This window comes from Emydura macquarii, unplaced genomic scaffold (assembly GCF_026122565.2).
Source record: "Emydura macquarii macquarii isolate MOO-44397 ecotype Brisbane River unplaced genomic scaffold, CSIRO-AGI_Emac_v2 contig_554, whole genome shotgun sequence".
Classification (NCBI taxonomy): domain Eukaryota; kingdom Metazoa; phylum Chordata; order Testudines; family Chelidae; genus Emydura; species Emydura macquarii.
The window spans coordinates 15688159-15709592 of record NW_027130691.1 but is presented as its reverse complement, the minus strand read 5'-3'; the positions used below and the strand labels follow the sequence as shown (position 1 = coordinate 15709592).

Here is a 21434-nt window from a genome sequence, read left to right as displayed (position 1 = left end):
AGACACCTAGCACGACTGACGGCTGTGATAGTATTTATCACGTGGACAGCTGTCCACTCAGAGCTAGAGTAATACCATACATTCATTTCACAGGTCAAACAGCAGCCATCAATTGATAATGACTTTCACTCACTACAAAGTAGATCCAGATTTGGGCTGGTAGCTTGGAAGTGAAAAGGGGCATCTCTCATTACCCATTTCCAGGCCATCAAGTCCCAATAGTGAATATTTAATTAAACTGACACTCCACACTATTCAGAGTCCTGCCTTTAGGATTACAGAGATTTGCCTGTGAATATAAGCTTGGCTCACAGAATCTTGCAACAGCACTGCCATAACAAAGGGAATGTTAATTAAAAATGTATGGAAAGGGAATGAACAGAATAAGAGATTAGACCTGCTATTTTTATGCAGTCAGATCTTCTATTCACAGCCAAATACAACACAGTTTATGGAAAATACAGAAACATAGAAGTATTGAAAAACTGTAAGCCTCAAATTTTAGTGAAGTCTGGACAAACGAAGATCTGTGGAGAGCCTCATACTGAATCTCATCTAAGGCTACAGCATTTCATGGCCGCCACTTCTTCCAAGTATCACAAACACAAAAACTCATCTAACATCCCCCCTCTTCCACCAAAACAAGTCGGGGGAGGGAGTGAATAAAAGAAGTATCTGCTCAGTCTGTAAAATCTAAATGCAAATACTTATTTGCTCTAGGAGAAATAACGCCTTAGGAGTAACATAGGCTACATGGATGTGTGTGTCCAGAGCCCAGCTCCGGAACAGCCAGGCTGCCTGCCATTCCCCAGACTCACTGCCATCGAGAACCAGCGAGGCACAGCAGCTTAATCAGGACCTTGCTGTACTTTTCTTTTTTTTAAATTAGCCTCCCTATTCATTGTAAAGTACCTCAAATAATACAGTGCTTGTCAGAGTTTTACCTTTTGTCTATGTCATAAGGAACCACATATGACTCTTTCAAATGGATACAGTCAAGCAAGCTGTCGGTGTATCACTACATGCACTGCCTGTAATGCACACACGTAAAGAAAGGAAAAACAACCTACAAGATAAGGACACAGCCCACTAACTCTGGTAACCAGTGATCTTATCACAGTCACCTTCATTTACTCTATTCTCCCACTCCTTATATTAATTTACTTTATGACCATAACATGGCATGTTGACTTTAGATTGTTCTCTGGGCAGGATCCATGTCTGAACATGTTTCTCTGGGGTGCCTGGCAAACTTATGACCACTAACCAAATAATATTAATAGTGTTATTCTACACACAAAAAAGCGTGATCTTTTGACACAACTTTAACTAGAAGACTAAATAACTAAAGGCTGAAAGGAATGGCCAAACCCTTTGATATCAATGAATTACCTGCAAATCTTTCAAACTATGCCTTCAACTGAAGCAATGAATTCCCTCGGAAGCCAAAGTAAGGGACAGAAGGGGCATTTAACACATCCATCAAAATGTGTAGGTCACATTTTTGTTTGTTTGAACAGAGAATGATATATGGGACAAGTTTAACAGGGATTCAGTGCAAAATGTTTTATAGTTTTTAATACCTTTGTTCAACCATGAGAGAAGTTGCAAATCACTATTTCTAACACTATCACAAATTGTGATAAACACACTAACTTTCCCAGATCTGAAGAACTCTATTTAGCTCAAAAGCATGCCCAAGTTGGTCCAACAAAAGAGACTGACTATCCATCTTCTAATATTACAGCTGGAACTCTTTTATTTTGTGTTTGTATAGTACCTAGTGCAACAGAGATTCCCCAGACACTACCACAATACAAATAATAAATGTTTAACTGTCAATCTTTCAGGACCTTACCTTTGAGAATTTTTTTACCTAGATGTTTAATTTGGTATAAATTTTTCAGCAATATCTATTAGCTCTCTTTTTAACACTAAAGTCTCGAGGCATTTTGTGGCAGTTCAGTTAAATCTCTTACTGGTATCTTAGGGCTTGTCTTCACTTACCTCCGAGATTCGGCGGCAGTCAACCGGAGTTATGCAAGTTACACAAAAAACTTGCGTAACTCCCGTCAACTTCTCTGCTTCTCTTCTGAGTGCCGTCTTCACTGCACTGCGCCGACGGGAACCGCGTTCTCCTCGACACAGCGCTATGCTACTTGTGGAGGTGGTCTTAATATGTCGATTTCTGGATCAACTGAGCGGGTCTTCACTGACCGCTCAGTCAATAGAAAAATCGATCTGACAGTGGTGAATTTGCCGCCGTCAGTGAAGACATAGCCTTATATGCCACAAACATCAGATATTCAGGGATCAAGACCACCAGTGGCAGCCGTAATTCATCCAAAATAATTCCTTAACAATTGAAGATTTCCTTGTACATTATGTTCCTTGTTGATGCTGTTCCAGTGTCACATTTCAGCTCAGTTCTCATTTCCCCTGAAGTTGTGATACATGGTGTATGTTACAAAGAGACTAAAAGAATAAAGTGGGATAGCATGCTTTGTGGGGACCACCTGCTGTTCCAATGAACATAGCAGGGGTCCCAAGACTTTTCTGAGAAGATGTGCATGGACATGCTAGCAAAAAGATAGCTGGGCTTTTCGCCACAAAATTCATGTTATTACATTTAGATTGTTGACTGAAATCTACTAATTTCTGAAGCAAAAGAAGCAATAAGGAAAATGTGGTCCAAGCACTACATATTAAATAGTTTATCTTGTTGAAAAGGGCTTAATAGCAACACATGAAACTTGGCACACAGAGTAACCACAAGTTCCTGCAGGTTCATCCTTGAGATATTTGAGCCAGAGACCTCTATTTGTTACCCCCTCCAATTGTAAACACATCTGGAGAGATCTAGTCACAGCCCAGTATGGGTGGGGGGGGGGGGGGGAACCCCACTCCCTCATGAAACACTGCTGCCAATACAGGCAATGGGAACCAGCATTAACAGAAGACACTCTCCCTGGCTTATTCTTATCTACAAAAGCATCTGCGCTTCTGGAAATACCCACAGAGGGAGTTATTGAGAGAAATCAGACAGTTTGGCAGTCAGGTCCTGACAGGCACTTGGAAATATCTTTAAGCAGTCTGAGTATATCATTTTGAACATTTTTTCCTATCCTACACAGAACATGTAGCCAAACAGATATGCTTATGATCATTTTCCTTTCCTGCCTTTTTCTGAAGTATGTGAACGCCACATTGTGGCCACATGATACCTAAACCAGATCTAGTTAGGGCAGCTTCCACGAACAGCTTCGTCATGAAAAGTAACTGTTCGCTACTCTGTAATAAGCTATTCTTCATGCAGAGAACCTGTGTATTTTTCTTCACTGAGTCTTTTATTAGAATAAAACAGTCCAGGAAACTCCTCTGCTCCAAGTTTACAAAAACCCTACTTGGCAAGTTTACCAAAAAAGTAAGAAGGTACACCTGGTTGGGCAGAAACACCTGCAGAATCTTTGAAAACTCACTGAGAGTTGCACAAGTCACAAACAAAGCCATCCACTTTGGATTCTAGATCTACAAATGCACCATCATCCTCATCAGCATGGATCCTTGAAAAATGCCCTCCAGAGGAGACTGGAATTTCTGATTATCCCTTTGGCTGGGTTCCAGACAGATGAAACCTGAAGCTACCACACTACTGAGAAATGATCACCCATTTTCAGGTATCCAGGAGAAAAAGCGTTCCATTGCCAGTGGAAGTTCCTGTTCTCCCACAGGCTGTCAGGGGACATTTTTGATCATTCTGATTTCAGGCCCTGTGCTCCAGGTCTTGAGCAAAAAGAAGCTCCATAATGGGAGGGATGGGCAGCACTCCCGAATGTATCTAGCTAAAGAATAGTATCTGATCAGTGAGATTATATTCCCTAATGATTAGGTGATCCTGGCACTCCAGAAGCAGAAAGCAAGTGTGGAGATAGCCGATTTGTAGGAAGCCCCACAGGATCTCCGTCTGGTAATATTTTACTTTAACACTGACAGATTAACAATGCTTATTGGACCTCACAGAAAAAGTATTCTGGGTGGATATGACAACAATTGAGGAAAAATCTCCAAGGAGAGAGAAACTGGAGAGCCACATGAAAACGGAATTAACAATGCTCCATGCCTTGCTTGGCTGGCCTTGAAAATCCTACAGTACGTCTAAACACGATTACTATACTGCAGTAGCACCTAGAGGTCCAGTCAGGGAATGGATTATCCCAATGTACTAGATACTGTACACACAACACAGACTGTTGCTGCCTACCCTAAAGAGCTCTAAATGTTCAGGTATTTAGCCTTCCTGAACGACACGTACTCCTACCAAATGTATTAGTCTAGCCACAGTAAAGAGAGATCACCTTTAACCTCAGGTCCTTGTCTAATCATAGCCATCATGCCCCCTAAGACTGCTCACAAAGACTGAGTTGGCTGTCTCTCCGCACCTTCCAGGACAACAATAATTTTTCCTTTACCATGGACACAAAATTAGTTATAATAGTTGTTCTAGATTTTCTACCTAAAGGTAATTAAAGACTATTGCTGCCTTGTATCCAGACACACATCCAGAGCAATGTAATTAAAATGTCAATTGCAGCAAGTTATTACACCAATCACAGGGACTAAGATGAAAAAGCATAATCATCTTTCATTTAGCCAGCAAGGGTTACATTTGTACTTGTCACCCTCACAGTGTCCAAACAGTCAGATCTGAATGTGCTCCATGCAACTCATCTATCATAGTCCATTTCTGAAAGACTGAGATGCAATGTTGATTTGAGATGCAAATGTGGGGTCTAATTTCTAGTGAGTTGTAAAAACGTGGTCACACATTCTCTGAAGATCTGGCAGCTGCTCCTTCAGAATCAATACACCCTCCTCACAGTTTTTACACCATATGCAGTTTTTCTTTTACCATAATACTGTAAAACAAGAAGGCAAGCCTCCAGCCCCTTGATCTGAGTCAATGTCTATATCATTTATGACCCAATTTCTTGACTTGGTCTTGTCAATTCTTTCCATTTAAGGATGTTTCACCTTTACCCTAAACTATTGCATCTTTTTCCAGAAAGATTTCCTCTATTTCAACAGCCAATAGCTATAGAATAAGTGGGAAAGCTGTCAAAGAAGGAAATGAGGCTGGTTTGGCATGATTTGTTCTTAAATCCATGTTGACTATTACTTACAGCCCTGTTATCCTCTAGGTCAGTGATTTTCAACCTGTGGTCCGTGGATCCCTGGGATTCCACACACTATGTCCAAGATTTCCAAAGGGGTCCACACCTCCATTCGAAATTTTTAAGGGGCCCATGTATGGGAAAAAAAAAAAAAAAAAAAAAAAAAAAAAAAGGTTGAAAATCACTGTTCTAGGTACTTACAAACTGATTAATAATTTGTTCCAGTTTCTTTCCAAGTGTAGGCTGACTGGTCTATAATTCCCTGGGTCCCCTTTGTTCCCCTTTTTAAAGATAGGTACTATATTTGCCCAGTCCTCTGGGACTTCACCCATCCTCTATGACAGTGGTTCTCAACCAGGGGTACATGTACCCTTGGGGGTATGCAAAGGTCTTCCAGGGGGTACATCAACTCATCTAGATATTTGCAATAGGCTACATAAAAAGCATTAGCAAAGTCAGTACAAACTAAAATGTCATACAGACAATGACTTGTTTATTTATACTGCTCTATATACACTATATACTGAAATGCAAGAGCAATATTTATATTCCAATTGATTTATTTTATAATCATATGGTAAAAATGAGAAAGGAAGCAATTTCTCAGTAACACTGTGCTGTGACACTTTTGTATTTTTATGGCTGATTTTGTAAGCAAGTAGTTTTTAAGTGAAGGGAACCTTGGGGGTACGCAAGGCAAAGCAGGCTCCTGAAAGGGGTACAGTAGTCTGGAAAGGTTGAGAACCACGGCTCTAGGAGTTCTTGAAGATAACTACTAACAGCTCCAAGATTGCTTCAGTTAGTTCCTTAAGTACCCTAGGCCAGGGTGCATCTCTTCAGACCTTGATGACTTGAATACTTCTAACTTTCCTAAATATTCTTTAACCTGTTCTCTCTCTGTTTTGGCTTATGTTACTTCCCTTTTGTTGTTAATATTAATTGTGTTAAGTATCTGGTCACAATGAACCGTTTTAGTGAGGACTGAAAGCAAAACAGACATTCAACACCTCAGCATTCTTGATGTCATCTGTTATTAGCTCTCCTTCTCCACAAAATAGAGGATCTACACTTTCCTTCAACTTTATCCTGCTACTAAGCTATGTATAGAACTTCTTCTTATTGCCTTTTAATGTCCCTTGTGCCTTAGCCTTTCTGATTTTTGTCTTTACATGCTTGTGCTATCCTTAGCAATTGTGTAATTTTTGTATTCACATATCTACATTGGTTTAGAAGCAAATAGAAAAAGGATTACCAAAAAACCTGTGTTTAAACCAGCCTAAGAAACATACACCAGAGATTAAAATATTTCCTTTGTTTAAAAAGAAATGAGATGTTTTACTGTACCCTAGGCAATCATCTTTTAATTAATTTCTGTGAACTGCGTTAAGACTTACAACACTATGCACTGGTAGGTATTAGTTTCCCCATAATTAAAGTGGAGATAATGAAGCACAGAGGTTTCAGCAACGTGAGAGATGGCGGAAGTGACTTGTCCAAGGTCACAGAGCAAGTTTCTAGTAGAGATGAAGGAACCCAACACCTAGGTCACAATAGTGCACTCTCCTCACAAAAGGCAGAATATTAGTGAACTGGTGTGTAACAGAGATTAATATTGGAAAGGCTCCCATATTTTTCTTCTTTGCACTATGTAATTGTGTTAAATTAATTCATCTCATTTTTAAAATATTCCTCAACTCAGAATTGTCTCCCTTGAAATTTCTTTGCCACAATGCACATGTTTCTATCTGAATCCAACTCCATTATCTGTTCATATTTGACATTCCATTAAAGCAGATATAATCTGACCAACTTCACTGCTAAGAGACAGGTACCTCTGATCCCAGCTGGCTGACTTGTGTATGCACGCTGGACAGTGCTGTCACATGCCAGATATGTAAAACATCTTGGCAAGTGCACAATGCTTTGCGAGCCCAAGATGTCGAAGTGCTGATCTCAGTAAAAGGAATGAGATTACTACAGCTTTCCCACTTATTCTATATTGGATGTGACTTCAGCAAAGACATCGCCTGGGGAAGCATCCTGGCAAGGAAACAAGACAGTCAGAAACACACGACAGGCTGTGGCTCAACTGCAAGACATGCTTAGTCTGTTCCAAAATTATAACCATGGTAATATTAGTGTTTTGAATCACAACACACCAACTAAGAAAACATGAGATTACCTTTGGAGCAGCTCATGGGCAATAAAAGAGGAAGTCAGAAAGGCCAACACAGATTTGTTTCTTCTGGATGGACATTGTACCATGAGGGTACATTCAAAAAACAAGGCGGAATTAAAGTATGAGAAAGCAAAAGGAGGGGGATACCAAGAAAAATGCTTTTTTTAACCGTGTGTAAAAATTACTGTGACCATGGCATATTTATAAGTTCCTTGAGAAAAGGAAGGAAGTGTGCTGGCCTGGGACTTGGGAGCATCAGATTCAATTCCCTGCTCCACCACAGATTCCCTTTGCAACTTTGGGAAAGTTACTTGGTCTCTCTCTACCTCAGTACTCCATGTGTAAAACGGAGATAACAGCCCTGCCCTGCCTTGCCTGACTGGGCTGTTGTGGAGATAAATACAAGCAAGGCTGCGAGGTGCACAAATACTACGTTGATGGAGACCATATAAGTACCTAAGAGTTTGATAGCTAGATAAAAGTGCCTACATTAACATTATGAATAGTGGCTGTCCAGCACCTCTGAAATGCCTAGCTAGCAGTGAGCCATAACAACTGTAGAGTAAATTATACAAGATTCCAGCACGGTTTTTAAACTTCACTACAGAAAAAGGGAAAATGACTTATTCAGAGCCACGTCACCACCTGCTCACTGGACCAGATTTTCTTCCAGCAAGTCCACACAGGGTAACTTTGTTGACCAGATTATGAAACTGCAGTTAACCTGGCCTAATTTATTTCTCTACATAAGCCTGGAGCCACAAATATCTGCATAAATCACCAACTCATCACAGAAAAATTTTGTTCTGCCTTCAGCTCCAGGCAAATAGCATGAGGAACAGAACACGACAAAGCAATGATGGATTAAGAAGGTACTAAAATAATCATAACTATCGTTCTAAGGCTGACAAACTCAAAGCTTTAAATCCTCTCCCCACCCAGACTCTCCCAAGCACAGGTTTCTTCTTCCTGCCTCCAAAAACAACCCATCGCCACATTGTACAGGAAATCCCCTTCCAGGAAACCCAAACTTGATGTCCCCAATTCTCTTCAGTCCCAATCCTCCCCACATTGATCCTAGGCTGGGCTCACCACAGGAACAATGACAAGGAAGGACATTTCTTTCTTTTTCCTGTCTATGAATTCCGCAATCAGGCAACAGGGGTGTCTTCCCTTTTTTCTATAGAAGGTGTATGTAACTTCCTTCTTCAGAGGATAGGGCCTGCCAAATGGGGTTTCTCTCTTCCCCCTCTAACCTTCAGAGGTTGAGTTCCCTAAACAGAGGGCTATGGGAGGAAGGGGATTACTGTTAAGGTGCTGTAGGGGGGCAGTCAGGTTGGCATAGTTGAGCCTCAGAAGTTTGGGAACCTGAGTCAAGGCTCACAGATCGACTGAACGCTCTCAGAGATGACCATGAACATTTTGCACAGGACTTGCTAGTTCTTTAAAGTACAGTCTCCATCAGCTGAAAATACAGCACAGGCCTGCTCCAGAGACAAGGAGTCACCATGTCAGAACACCATGTTCATTATGGCCAGTGACAGTAATTGACTACCATGGAACAGAGCTTATCTGAATTAACATAGCAAGATGAAACACCACTGCTACAGGACCACTTCATGTTCTACTGAAAGGCAGAGAAACTGCCCTGGGTCCAGCTTACACACATCAAAACAAAAGAGGGCTTCTCTGAGAATATACTACCATACATAAGAAACTACTAGTGCTATTACTCCCTCTTGCTTTGTGTTTGCACTTTTAAACACACCGCTCTGGACGAGTTTAAATATTAACATATGTTTTAAAGGTAACCTGACTATCTGGGAACAATACATCTGTCTGGCTTTGAACCAGGTTCCAAAAGTTGATTCATGGAGTAGTAAGGTGCTGACAGGCTGGGCAGACAGGATGAAAAGGCCATTGTTCCCCCTTTCTTTACTGACCATAAGAAGAGCTTTGATCATTTCCCCAACACACGAATACCCTTTCAGGTTTGCTACTAGTCTGCACAATGCTGAAGAGAATATTTACTCTAAGAAAGCCTGCTCATATTTAGAGTTTGAAATGTTGTATCCAACTGAAGCATTTGCTTATCTGCCTGCCGGGGAAGTTTGTAGTCAAAGAGGACATAGGAGATGTTTCAAAAGCCATCTCTTACCACAGCACATTCTGAAATCAAAGCAGTCTAGTGACAATTCTGGGTAATGACTGCCACCCTGTGCTCAAAGAAGAAACTGCAATTATTCTAGAGAACATATTACAAGAAAAGACTCCTTCCCAGACTATAATTAAACGGTTGTGATTAGGAGACCTGAAATCTGACCTGCTTCTGTTCTTCTTATGTCTGTTTGCAATGTCTTTAACTATTTGTCTTTTAATCCCCAAAATAAATACTTGAATGTTGTTTTTTTGAAAGAACAGCAAAAGAAAAATCAATGGCAGCAGCCTAACACTGGCAGTAATACTTCACACTTATATGGTGCTTTACCTGTTCTAAGCTCTGTACAAACTAACCAATCAGAAGCAACCGTACAAACAAACAAACAAACTAGCATACATTTAGAATTAAGGAAAGAATACTAAATCAGATTGCAGTTTTAAGATTTAATCTTCCATAGGGTTATTATAAACAGTGAAGAAAAATTTTGAAAAATTACATATTGACAATATTCTTTTAAAAACAACATCTAACAGCATTATGAGCAGCAAAATTTCTGGAGTTATCATCACAGGTTAATATCATTCTTGACTGAAAAGAGACAATAGCCAAAGTTCTGTTTTGCTTCCCTCTAGAAGCAGACATTCTAATCCAATCAGAGCCTTTTCTAGAACTCTAATTATTGCTCTGACTAATCAGGCTTTGAGGGTGTCATTGGTGATAGAAATAAGGTCAATTTATTCATGCACATCATCTCACTGAAGGCTCTAGGTGCAATGCAGGAATAGGGCAAGCAGGATTTAGCCCAAAGGGTTCAAGTTCCAGAGAAACCTAAACATCCCACTGTCAACTTCCTCCACCACAATTACACACAGATCAGGAACAGACTACATTCCATAGGGAAAGTGATTGTGGATATTAGCTTTGAGTCAGAAAGATTTCCCATTTTTTGATTAAAACAAACATTTTCTGGTAAATCTTTATTTTTAGTTTCAACACTTGCCCCAATGAATATCAATTAAAAAACCCACAGAATCCATTTATGGAACTAAGACAGATAAAAATTTCTCTCTTAACAAATCAAGTAAGAGTTATGAATAAAGTACAATAATATATATTTTATTAATGAATACATTACTACCTACCTCCCCTGTGATTGGGTTGGTCCCATACTTCTTTATCCAAGGAATAATACTCCTAAAAAGAGAGGGGATAAGACAGGAAGTCACACACAGAATTAGGACTGCATGTTCATTGTTAAAGACCTTATCATCATCTCCACATGGTTATGAAAGCCCAACTACAACAGTATTTGAAAGAAGCAAGCAGCATCAAGTGGCCTTTTATCACTGATACTGTACTGCAGCTTTGCAAAAGATCATGAACACTCTCACTCCTCCTAACACAAAGTGATATTTTACCTTCCCTACAGAAACGTTATTTGCCCTAGATGAGTGTGTAAGGCTGATGCACACTCCACATCAGAATTTCCCCCCATAGTATTTATGGATGGCTCATCTCATTTGATGAACAAAACAAAGAATGCCCCCTTCTGACTTGTACAGAAAAGGGAAGACAAAGGGATTTCTTAATCTGCAGGTCTTGGCTTTTGCCAACTTCTTGCTGCAGTTTAACAGTGTTGAGTACATTTCTGCAGGGCAGAAATGAAACCCAATGATCGAACAGTTCCAAAAACTCTAAATTAACTCAGAGGGAAATGAAGGTATTTTTAGTGTTTATATGACTCCACTTCCCAATGCATGTAGTATGCAATGTTATCCCCAACTGCTGCGGTATGGTGAATTTTTCATACATCTCCAAGTCCCTCCACACTTAAATTCCCTGGCCATGCTATCAAACTGATACTCCACCCACCCAGAAACAAAAAGGCTATGGACCATCATGCAATAACCAGTGCCAAGAGGCACAATGAGGCACGCTGCTCCAGCACAGAAATACTGTGCATTTACAGCTACAGCTGAAATCTTCTACATATCACTATAATTTGGAGAAACAGAACCCTTTGAGAAGTGAGAGAGGCTTGGACTAGAGATCTAAGCACCAGAGGGAGAGACAGGAACTCGTGAGTTCTAATTCCAGTTCTGACACAAATTCCAACCACGACCTTGAGCAAGTCACTTAGCCTATACAAAAACTAAAACAAAATAGAAAAGGAAGTGAATAACTTACAGCAAATCAAAGACTGTTCCATCTGGTGTGCAAACTGGATATTCGAATGGTTGCAGAGATAAACTAGGAAAAAGTACACATTTATTTCAGATTTATCAAAGTCACCTAGAAAGTCTTGATACTAAAAACTAGCAACATATCATTGGCTTCTACTGTAGACCTGGGTTTAGGGCACCATCAGTAAAAATAAAGTGTGCCTTGCAACTGACATCCAACTACATGGCACTTACTGACACTGCATCTTGATTTCTTTCATTCTGGCATCTATGTCTCATCAGCAAGAAGTAAATTCTAAGCACAACAAGCTAAGACAGGAAAGCACCTTGCAACCTAATCATTGGCTCTAAGTAATGAAGGACAGATCAAGCATATAAAACACAGTGAAGGGAAACAACTGGAGCATAAAGTCTAGACGGTGAGAATTTTATAAGTATGAACTTATTTGAACTTTGCATATTAATTCTTTGCAAATTTTACAGTCTATATATTCCTTTTGAACTTTATAGTTATTAAATACCAACTATATAGACACTGGGCTTCATGGAGTCCAGATACAAATTTCAATCCTTGCTGAAATTTTGTTGGTGCCACGTTAAAGAATGACAGTTACTTTCCTTGATGTCTGTCTGCTCTATCTACCTCTACAGGAAACTTTATCTGGCTAAGGGCTCAAGACAAAAAAGATTTTTTTGTGTCTCACCTGCAATGATCAAAAGATAAACGTCTAAAATTTGCTTGTGGAATATCTGTTCACAAAAACAAAAAGCAAAACTTTTATACATACACAGTATTTTGGGCAGTAAAAATGCTTCTGATACTTAGGATTAATTCTAGGTGTGCATATTTGGAAATTACTGTTTCTGATATGTCAAGTAGTAATTTACTGCTGACAAAGACAAATAGTCTGAAACCCGTGAAACTGTAACAAAAATCAAAACTTCACAAACCAGTGCAGAGCAAACCTCAAGTCTGCTCCACAAAGGAAACTGGAAGAGTTAGAAAAGGGCAAGTTTTTTAAGTAGTTCAGATACTCCTTGGTCTGTTCCCCCTTGCCAATGTTTGCAGTTTTACAACCACATTATCCTATTAAAAAAAAAATGTCTTGTCTGTTTTTAAAACCCACACAAACAAGGGACTCTAACCAACTATAAAGGGGAAAAAGTGAAACTGACAATACACAAAGAGCTGTCAAATGTACCACATAAACAAGTTTGGCAAGGGCACTCCAAGCATGAAGGACAGTCTGAAAGAAGGGGTGGAGTTGCCTATGGGAGAAAGAAACAAGAGGTCTATACTGACATCAGAGGCTTGGGGGATGAAGGAGGGTGGAGGGAAGAACAAGCAAGACCAGGTAAGAGATACAATGTAGGGCCCTAAAGGCAAAGACGGAGTTTAGGTTTGATGGACAACATCATGCGCAGCTACTAAAGTCACTCAAAGGAGAAGCTGGAGATGACATGGTTGAAATGACGGCATTTGGGATTTGTAGACAAGGTTAGCATTAAAGACCTGAAAGGAGATGTCAAGTGCAGGTGGAAGATGCTCAGGATGTGGATGAGCAAGTTAGTTATAGGGACAGAAACGGATGAGGTTTCCAAATTCTGTGAAAGAAAAGGTGACAGTTTGGCCAAACCCTTACTGTGAGAAGGGAAAAGAGGGTGGAGTCAAAGACAACACCCAGGCTACAGGCATCAGGACCCCACTGTGACTGCAAGGATGGTGAATTTGCCAACCACACTTGAGAAGACAGGAACTGAAGTGGGTTTGGGAGGCATTCATATGTGGCCATGCTGAGATTGAGATGGCAGTGAGCTATCCAGGATGGCACTTCAGCAACAGTGGGAAGTGCAAGACTAAGGAAAAAGATACAAGTCCAAAGTGGAGAAGGATATTTGAAAGTCATTGATATAGAAGTGATATGATATAGACATGGTAATTAACCTCACATAAACATCAGGGGGACAGAGCACAGAGGGAGAAGAAAAGGAGGCAAGAACACTCCAACAAAAGAACAGGGTAAACAGAGAAAAAGAGGCCCTGAATGCATGGTTGGAAAAGTAGAGAAAACCCAAGAGAGGATACAACCATGGAAGGCAAAGAGGATAGGACATGATGAAGGAGAGAGCAACCAACAATATCAAAGGCAGAAAAAAGGAGAAGCACGTAGGCCGAGAGACTTAGCCAAGAAAATGTCATTCACAACTTTGATGAGAGCACAGTAAGGAAGCAAGGGGAAGAAGACATCAGCACTGAAGCGTGAACATATGTATAAAATATAGAAACAGTCAAAAGAATTAACATAGAAAGAAAGCACAGCATCTTTAAACCATTTACCTGCTTTCTTTCCTCCATAAAAGTGTGTGTATTCTGCACATGTTATGTACCTAAGGAGTAAAAAAGAAGTGTTAATGCGTAATAGATTGCACTACAACACTAACCATATTTAGAAGAAATTAAGGACTTTTCAAACTTAAACAGCTCCAGTAATAAGAGATGTTAAACATTCTTAGTAACCTGACTTTTTCACACCTTCACTCAACATTAACCAGCTCTGATATTAGGTGTCACACCGTAGTCTTCCTAATATCCAGAACAGGGCCCTTGAGCAATATCACAATAATAATAAAACAATAGAGTACTGACACCGTATCCTGTTATAACATGATTTTTTTTTCATTGTCACCATGGATGGGAAAACATAATTCCACAACCACATTAGAGAACTGCACTTTAAGCCTAGGAGCTAAAGGACCACAGCTGACCCACAACCCCCTACAGTTGTCTCCCCCACACACACTTTTTTTTAAGTTGTCTAAAACAGATATGCCAACCCATAACCAAGTTTTGAGCTTGCACACAGTTCTTGTTGTGTAGACAAGCTCTTGGTCCTATATAGCAGGATCTGAACCCGGGAGTCTAAAGGGTCATCTACATGGGGACACCCAGCAAAAAAAAAAGCCAAATTAAATACAAGTGTGTATTTTAAGTGTATTAGTTAAACCATTAAACCCCTGTGAAGAGACTGTTATTCAGAATTAAAGCAGCCTTAATTCAGTGTATTGTAATTCACTTCGGTAGTGAATTAAACTAAACCAAATTAAAGCTACTTTAGTTCTGACTAAATGAGGGTGTTCACATAGGAATGTAAGTGGTGAAACTTCGATGTCACACGTTTAATTGATTCGTATTAACTGTCCCAGCTGTCCCCGTGGAGGCAAACTCTAAGCGTCTTAAAACCCGAAACCTAATTCACTGAGCAACCCCGCTACCGGTTCACTGGACCGTGCCTAGATCCTGCTCCGCCCAGGCAGCGCCTTTATAGCATCGAGGAAGGGGCCAGCCCCCTTAGCCGCCGGCTCCGCGCACTCACGGCTCCGCGCTGCGGTCGGGCTGCTGGAGCCCTCGCCCCAGAGGCGGCTGCACGGGGCAGCGCTGCACGCACAGTCTTTGCCACCTGCTTTTGGCTCCCCCGGGTCCAGGGTCGCCGGCGGGGACAGCCAGCGCCGGCCCGGGGTGGAGCGGCCTAGGCTGGGGGTTGGACCAGGCCCGAGCCGCCCCCCTACAGGGCGAGCACGCCAGCGGGCCCTGGGACACCCCTCCTCCACTCACATCTTATCCTTCTGGTGCTGCCTCTTCCCCATGGCGGCGGCGGCTCCTTCCCAGGCCGGCCGGCGAAGCAGACGCGGCCCCTATCAACAGGGGGACCTCAAGCTGGAGCGGACCACGCAGCTCCAGACCGCACTCGCCAGAGCGACTTCCGGTAGGTCGGCGTGCGCCGCTAAATGGGTCCCCCTGTCAAACCAAGGCGCCCCCAGACACCGTTCCGGCCGCTCCTTCTCTCCCCTCCCAGCGCGTGACTCCCTCCCAGGCAGGCAGGTAGGCAGGCAAGGATGGGAACCGGCCTGCCCCGGCGAGTTCTGGGGCCGGGTAGAGCGAGGCTGGGGCTGGCTGCGGGAGTCGCTGTGGTGCTGGGAGCATGGGCACCAGGGCTACAGCGTGCAAGGGCCCGGGAGGTAGGAGCATGGGTCACAGCTGAGCATCACTGGCTGGGCAGATCTGGCCCCAGCCGCCCCGTGATCCTGAACCCTTCCTCCTTCAGCACGGCCCGGCGGGAGAGGCAGCCCTGGTCAGAGTCTCAGGCAGCAATCAAGGAGGAGAAGGGCCTGGGGAATGGATTAGAGAAAAGAAAGGGCTGGAGGGGGCTGCTCCCGGAAAACAGCAAACCTCTCCTGTCCGTCTGCCGCTCCTGTTCAAGTGCTGCTGTTCTGGAAGGTAGAGCTCACTACAGTGACTGTAATAATGAAACAAGGAGAGGTAACAGCAGACAAAAAAACGAATGCATAGACAGAAAGGAAAACCGTCTGGAGACTGAAGAGAAAATGGTAAGAGAATTTACTCGCGCCATAGTTTAAAGCTCAGCCTAGGTGCCCAGTGTAAGCCCACACCCATCTCACACACCAGCTATACACCACTTCCCAAAGCTAAAACCACCTGCATTACATTCCAACTGTATGATCTTAAGCCTGGATAGTGTTTTCTGTGAAAATCAGGCAGCAAGTTTCAGGGGGTAGAAATAGTCAAAGTGGGGCTCAACGCTACATCGGGAGGTTTGCCTACCTTCCCCCACTCCCCAATTGTCCTGCCTCCTTAGTGGCCTGTCCTAAAATAAAACTTGCTTTATGGGTTGAGCTTAGAATCTTTGGCTTGGGACAGCATAGGTAAGGAGACTAGTAGAATGTTAAAATCTTTTTCACAAACAAAATAGAGTTTCTATTGTCCCACAGACACTTCACCCCAGCAGCTCCTGTTTTCGTTGTTAGCCTTCAAAATAGCAAGTCTTCCAGATTGCAGCTCTCAAATGCTGCTGTTTTTCACCATCCCACAAAAATCATTACTTCAAAAGCCAGGGATACTTTTAAAACATGCTAATTATAGATTCTATAATAGCTATTCCAAGCCCAGCTAACCAAGACTAGAATTCAGCTTTTGATATTTATTTCTCTTCAGAATGAAGCGGACAGCCCTCCTCCCTCTCCCAAAAGTTAGCCTATAAACTGCTCTCCCTTTGAATTTGCACTTTTGCGAGGTATTTGCATTTCTAACATGGCTGTGCCGCGCGTATGTAGGTGCTGACATATATTCCACCACATCCCACCTAAAATACTGAAGTTTGTGCTGTGCCTTAGATCTTCCAGCTGCCACATATACTTTTTTCTGTACTTAGTTTTAAACTCTTTCTCCAAAATGGAATCCACACCAACAGGTTAGTTTGCACTGCTAACTATGTAAACACACAGCATTGCTAATTAATAGGGAGGGACATTATTTTCTACAAAAGATGAATTATAATAGTTGGTCAGATTCACTTAGGGTGTTTTTTCTAATCAATTTTATGATCTGCTGTAGCTGCTTTGTGATACAGGAAACTTCATCTCTAATAGTTTTTTACATTCATGGGACTGATTTAAGATACTTAGTTGTGCTCAAGAGTTAAGATACTTAGTTGTGCTCAAGTTACTTCCTTGCAGCCAAGTCTACATGTTCTAAAGTAATATTTAATTACTAAATATGCCCTACTGAAGAAAGAGTTGAATGCCAGGAGGTTAACATCTTTCAGTAAAATATTGAGTTTCACAATTATTCATCGTTTTCTTAGTAGCTATTTAATTACTGGGTAAGCACCATGTGGTGAAAGCCTAACTTGTACCTGGCTGTTAGTCTACCATATAGATTATATGTACACACCACTGCAACCCACAACATACAATTAAACATATTTACAGGGTATTTACCCACCAAAATCCACATAATTACTATACTTTGCATTCCATCCAAGCTTAAATAGGCATTTAGATACAAACCTGTTGCCTCAGAAATACCTAAAATTAGAGTAGAGCATCACCAGTCTATTTCAGAAACTTTCATACATTTTATCTGGACACCTGACAAGAAGTTGCTGCAAGTATTATTGTCTTTTTATTACTGAGGAAATGAGGCCCAGAGGGTAAGTTACCTGTTCAAAGTCTCACAGGAAGTTTGTGACAGCCAGGATCTCGGATCTCCTCAATCCAGTTTGTGGTTTTCCTCTATCTCATCAATTCATTCTTGCATAAACTACTGTGGCTTGTTACTGAGCTAAATATTAAAATGTTTGTGCTCTGTAGTTTACCATTTTGCCATTAATTGAATGTATGATCTTTGATAGTTTTTAGACAAGTTTTCTTACATTTTATTGTTAAGTGCTCAGAATTTTGTCATAAGTTTCCTTATAGCAGTATTGAAAGATAGTCTTCTACTTCTTTATCCTGTTTACAGCTCACCTCCTGTAGTCTAGTTCAGAAAGAAGGCAACCTGTACTTTTTAGAAGTTGGCCACAGTCATTTGCTAGCCCACTTCTACAGCTTATAGATGAGTTGTTCTCAACCAGAGGCACACATACTCCTGGGGGGTACATCAATTCATCTAGACATTTGCCTGGTTTTACAACATAAAAAGCACTAGTTAAATCAGTACAAACTAAAATTTCACACAGATAATGACTTGTTAATACAATTCTATATATTATACACTGAAATATAAGTACAATATTTATATTCCAATCAAAGTATATAAATTATATGGTAAAAATGAGAATGTAAGCAATTTTTCAGTAATAGTGTGTTGTGACACTTTAGTATATTTGTCTGATTTTGTAAGCAAGTAGTTTTTAAGTGAGGTGAAACTTGGTGTATGCCAGGCAAATCAGGCTCCTAGAAGGGGTACAAGTAGTCTGGAAAGGTTGGGAGCCACGGATATAGATTACTAGTGCTCATATCACTTTTGTCACATTTATTGTACGTTTATAGTTAAATTCAGAGTTAAACAGTTTCTTGATTTCCCAAAAAATCTTTTGACTCTAAAAATAAATGTTTGAATTTTTGTACATAAATTTTAATTTCAAACTACAAATTGTTTAACAAAAAATGACAGCAAATTTTAGACAATTCCCCACTCAGTGATTGACTAACAGAATAAAATTGTGATCTAATAAAATAAAAGAACTCAGAGGCACTCTTAAAAATTAAATTTTTAGTCTGCATTATTTGACATCCTCTTAGAACTCTTAAAATTGAATTTACTTCCTCTAATTTTCTTCTCCCCTGGATCCAATTCAGTTATTTCCTCATTGGCAGCGAGAGTCAGCATAGCATTCAGAATTGTTTTCAGTTAACATATGCCCAGTGTATTAAATACCTTAGGCCCTACATAATTGTAGGGTATTTTTTCTCCATTTTCAATCAAATAATGGATTAATAAAAGCTATTTATGTATTGTAGATGATAAACCCCATATAAAAATTTGCTTAGTTTTGGGTCTAAACTACTTGACCATCTCAAGCTACATCTCAAATTTTTAAAGGTTGCAGATGCTGGGATCAACGATATGCCTGCCCTACGCGGAGGTTCAGCTTCAGTGTTCAGCCAAAGATTTGGATGAAAATTCAAAAGCTGGACAGATCCAGGTTTGGTTTTGACAAATATCTAGCCTTTACATTTCCTGTTAATTTCTACACTTTCATATTCTGCCACAACACTGACCGTGTTCAGATTTATCCCCACTTTGGAGGCTATTGTCTTGATTCCTACACAAGTCCCAACAGAGCATTACGCACATACCTTAAAGTAAAATAGAATTAATCTGTGTGTTCATGTGCGAATCATTTAATTTTTCAGGTTAGTTATATTAAGACGTTTATTCAGTTCTTTACTCATTTCCACTCCAATCCAAGTTTTAATTTTGCACAAAAATTAAACTCTCATGGCTGCTGGGCTAATAGCCAGTAGCTGTAACTACTAAGGCAAGCTCCAAAAGAATGCTTGCAGAGATCAGAGAGATTTCCAAAAGGTGCAAGAATAGACCAAAGGAAATTTCTCATGTCAATGTGTTTTTACATTGTTCTTACATCAATGACTTCCTATAGCAGATATACAGTCACATGCACATTTGTTCTGTGATGTTAATCTGCAAACCCACTTTTTTTCATTAAAGTTTGTGATTGATTCCACGCAAGGAAATTTTCCGAAGTAATCAGCTAGATCTGTGAATGACAGTACTCACTGGGCATATAGGGGCCTTCAGAATTTCCAAAAATGTGCATTCAAAAAATAAATTATTTGAAGCAGTATGGGAGAGTGCATACCCCCCTTTCCTCACACACAAAAGCTGCAGAAAGAGAAACCAAGACTGAAAATTGGAATTGGTATCTCAGAGTGAATCCATGGGAAAATGCAACAAGCATCTTAGGAAAAAATCTGAACATTAGATCAGATTTACAAAAACCTACCCATCTTCTGCTCTTCAGGCCACAATTACGGCCATTAAATAGTGAGAGCTCAGTGAGCAATCTTATAAGCACCATAGCAGTGCTTCAAAACGTGTCTCCAGAACTGCTTTTAAAGGGAACCTAAAGGGGCTTTTACCCTGTTTTGATCCTATATCATATACATCTGGCCTGAAGGGTTTTATTCTCCCCTCCCCCACCTCCTTGTTTTTTTTTTGTTTTTTTTTTAACCATAAAAATATCAGGAATGTCATATATACTATTCCCTGCTTTTGCTAGAGACCTCTTCCCTTTAAAGGACCCAGAGAAATGAAGCAAGAGCTATTTTTACCCCTTAAATAGAGGGTGAAGGTGTTCAATATAAATATTTTCTTCCAACAAAATAAAGTATCAAACAACCAGAATAAAAATAATTTCTCTCATTTAATCAGATTTCACTTGCTTGGAATCTGATATCATAATCCTATTAATTTCTCCAGTCATCCACCAGTTCTTCCAAGAAAAACAAAGTAGAAAAACCTGAATATTTTCTAATCTAAAAAACAAACGAGAGAACTGTTTTGTAAAAAGTTTAAGCCTTTCAGACTATCTTTATAAAATCATAAAGAACCCAGAGAACACACAATTAACTTTTTTCCCTCCTATGCAGGTTATTTTTAAAATTAAACTTAGATCCTGTTGAAAAAGAACACTCAATTAATAGACCAGTTGAACAAAGACTCAGTGCTGAAATATGATGAGTCAGAGACAATCAGGACCCATTCAATCTGCCTTCCTCAGCAGGAGAGAGCAGCCAACTGCACCCACACAGAGCTTTCAGTTCACTTACCAAACATCTAAAAATACCCACATCCATTTGTGCTTTTCTTCTAAAACCATGGAGAGCATCTTGTCAGCTGGATATCTGTAAATCCAAATATTCCAACCTTTCCCAACAAAGGAACCCTTTCAATATATCTTCTTTCAATGAGAGTGCTCTCACAAGTCTGAACTATTCAAGTAAGGATGCAGGACTCAAGTCATAATGTCTGAGCTGAAAAATTATTGAGACTTCAGGTCAGCATCAAACTTAAGAACAAAAGATTCTGAGACTGCAACTGAGAAGGTTTTCTTCAGTCCACTCGATGCTTCAGACACCATGGGCTTATTTTATTAATGAAAAAGTACTCAGCTTCTAGCTTGAGGCTGAAATATGCAGGATACAATTTTCCAAGTCCTTTAGCAGGGCCACAGACATGGAGGATGATTTTGTAGAATGAGCAATGGCTTAGAGGAGCAGGGTACATTGATAGCCACATCACAAACAAGTATGGCACCAGAAATCCACTTAGAAAGCCTCTCAGCAGTTACTGGAATCCCTTTGGATCTGTGTGCAATAGAAACAATCTCTAGGAGGATCGATAAGGTCTAATTCTG

General features: G+C 40.5%; 1 protein-coding gene across 2 annotated transcripts in view; it reads right to left on the bottom strand.

Annotated features, from left to right (window-relative positions):
• The window catches only part of PPIL2 (peptidylprolyl isomerase like 2), a 109545-nt gene extending 94107 nt beyond the window's left edge, over positions 1-15438 (bottom strand). For both annotated transcript variants that reach the window (XM_067539874.1, XM_067539873.1), the window contains exons 1-5: positions 15308-15438; positions 14033-14082; positions 12399-12444; positions 11699-11761; positions 10654-10705 (exon numbers count right to left, since the gene is read on the bottom strand). In XM_067539874.1, the coding sequence (XP_067395975.1) occupies positions 10654-10705; positions 11699-11761; positions 12399-12444; positions 14033-14082; positions 15308-15339 (243 nt within the window). In that variant the 5' untranslated portion in view covers positions 15340-15438. The remainder of the gene's footprint in view (positions 1-10653; positions 10706-11698; positions 11762-12398; positions 12445-14032; positions 14083-15307) is intronic.
• Between the last annotated feature and the right edge of the window lie 5996 nt (positions 15439-21434).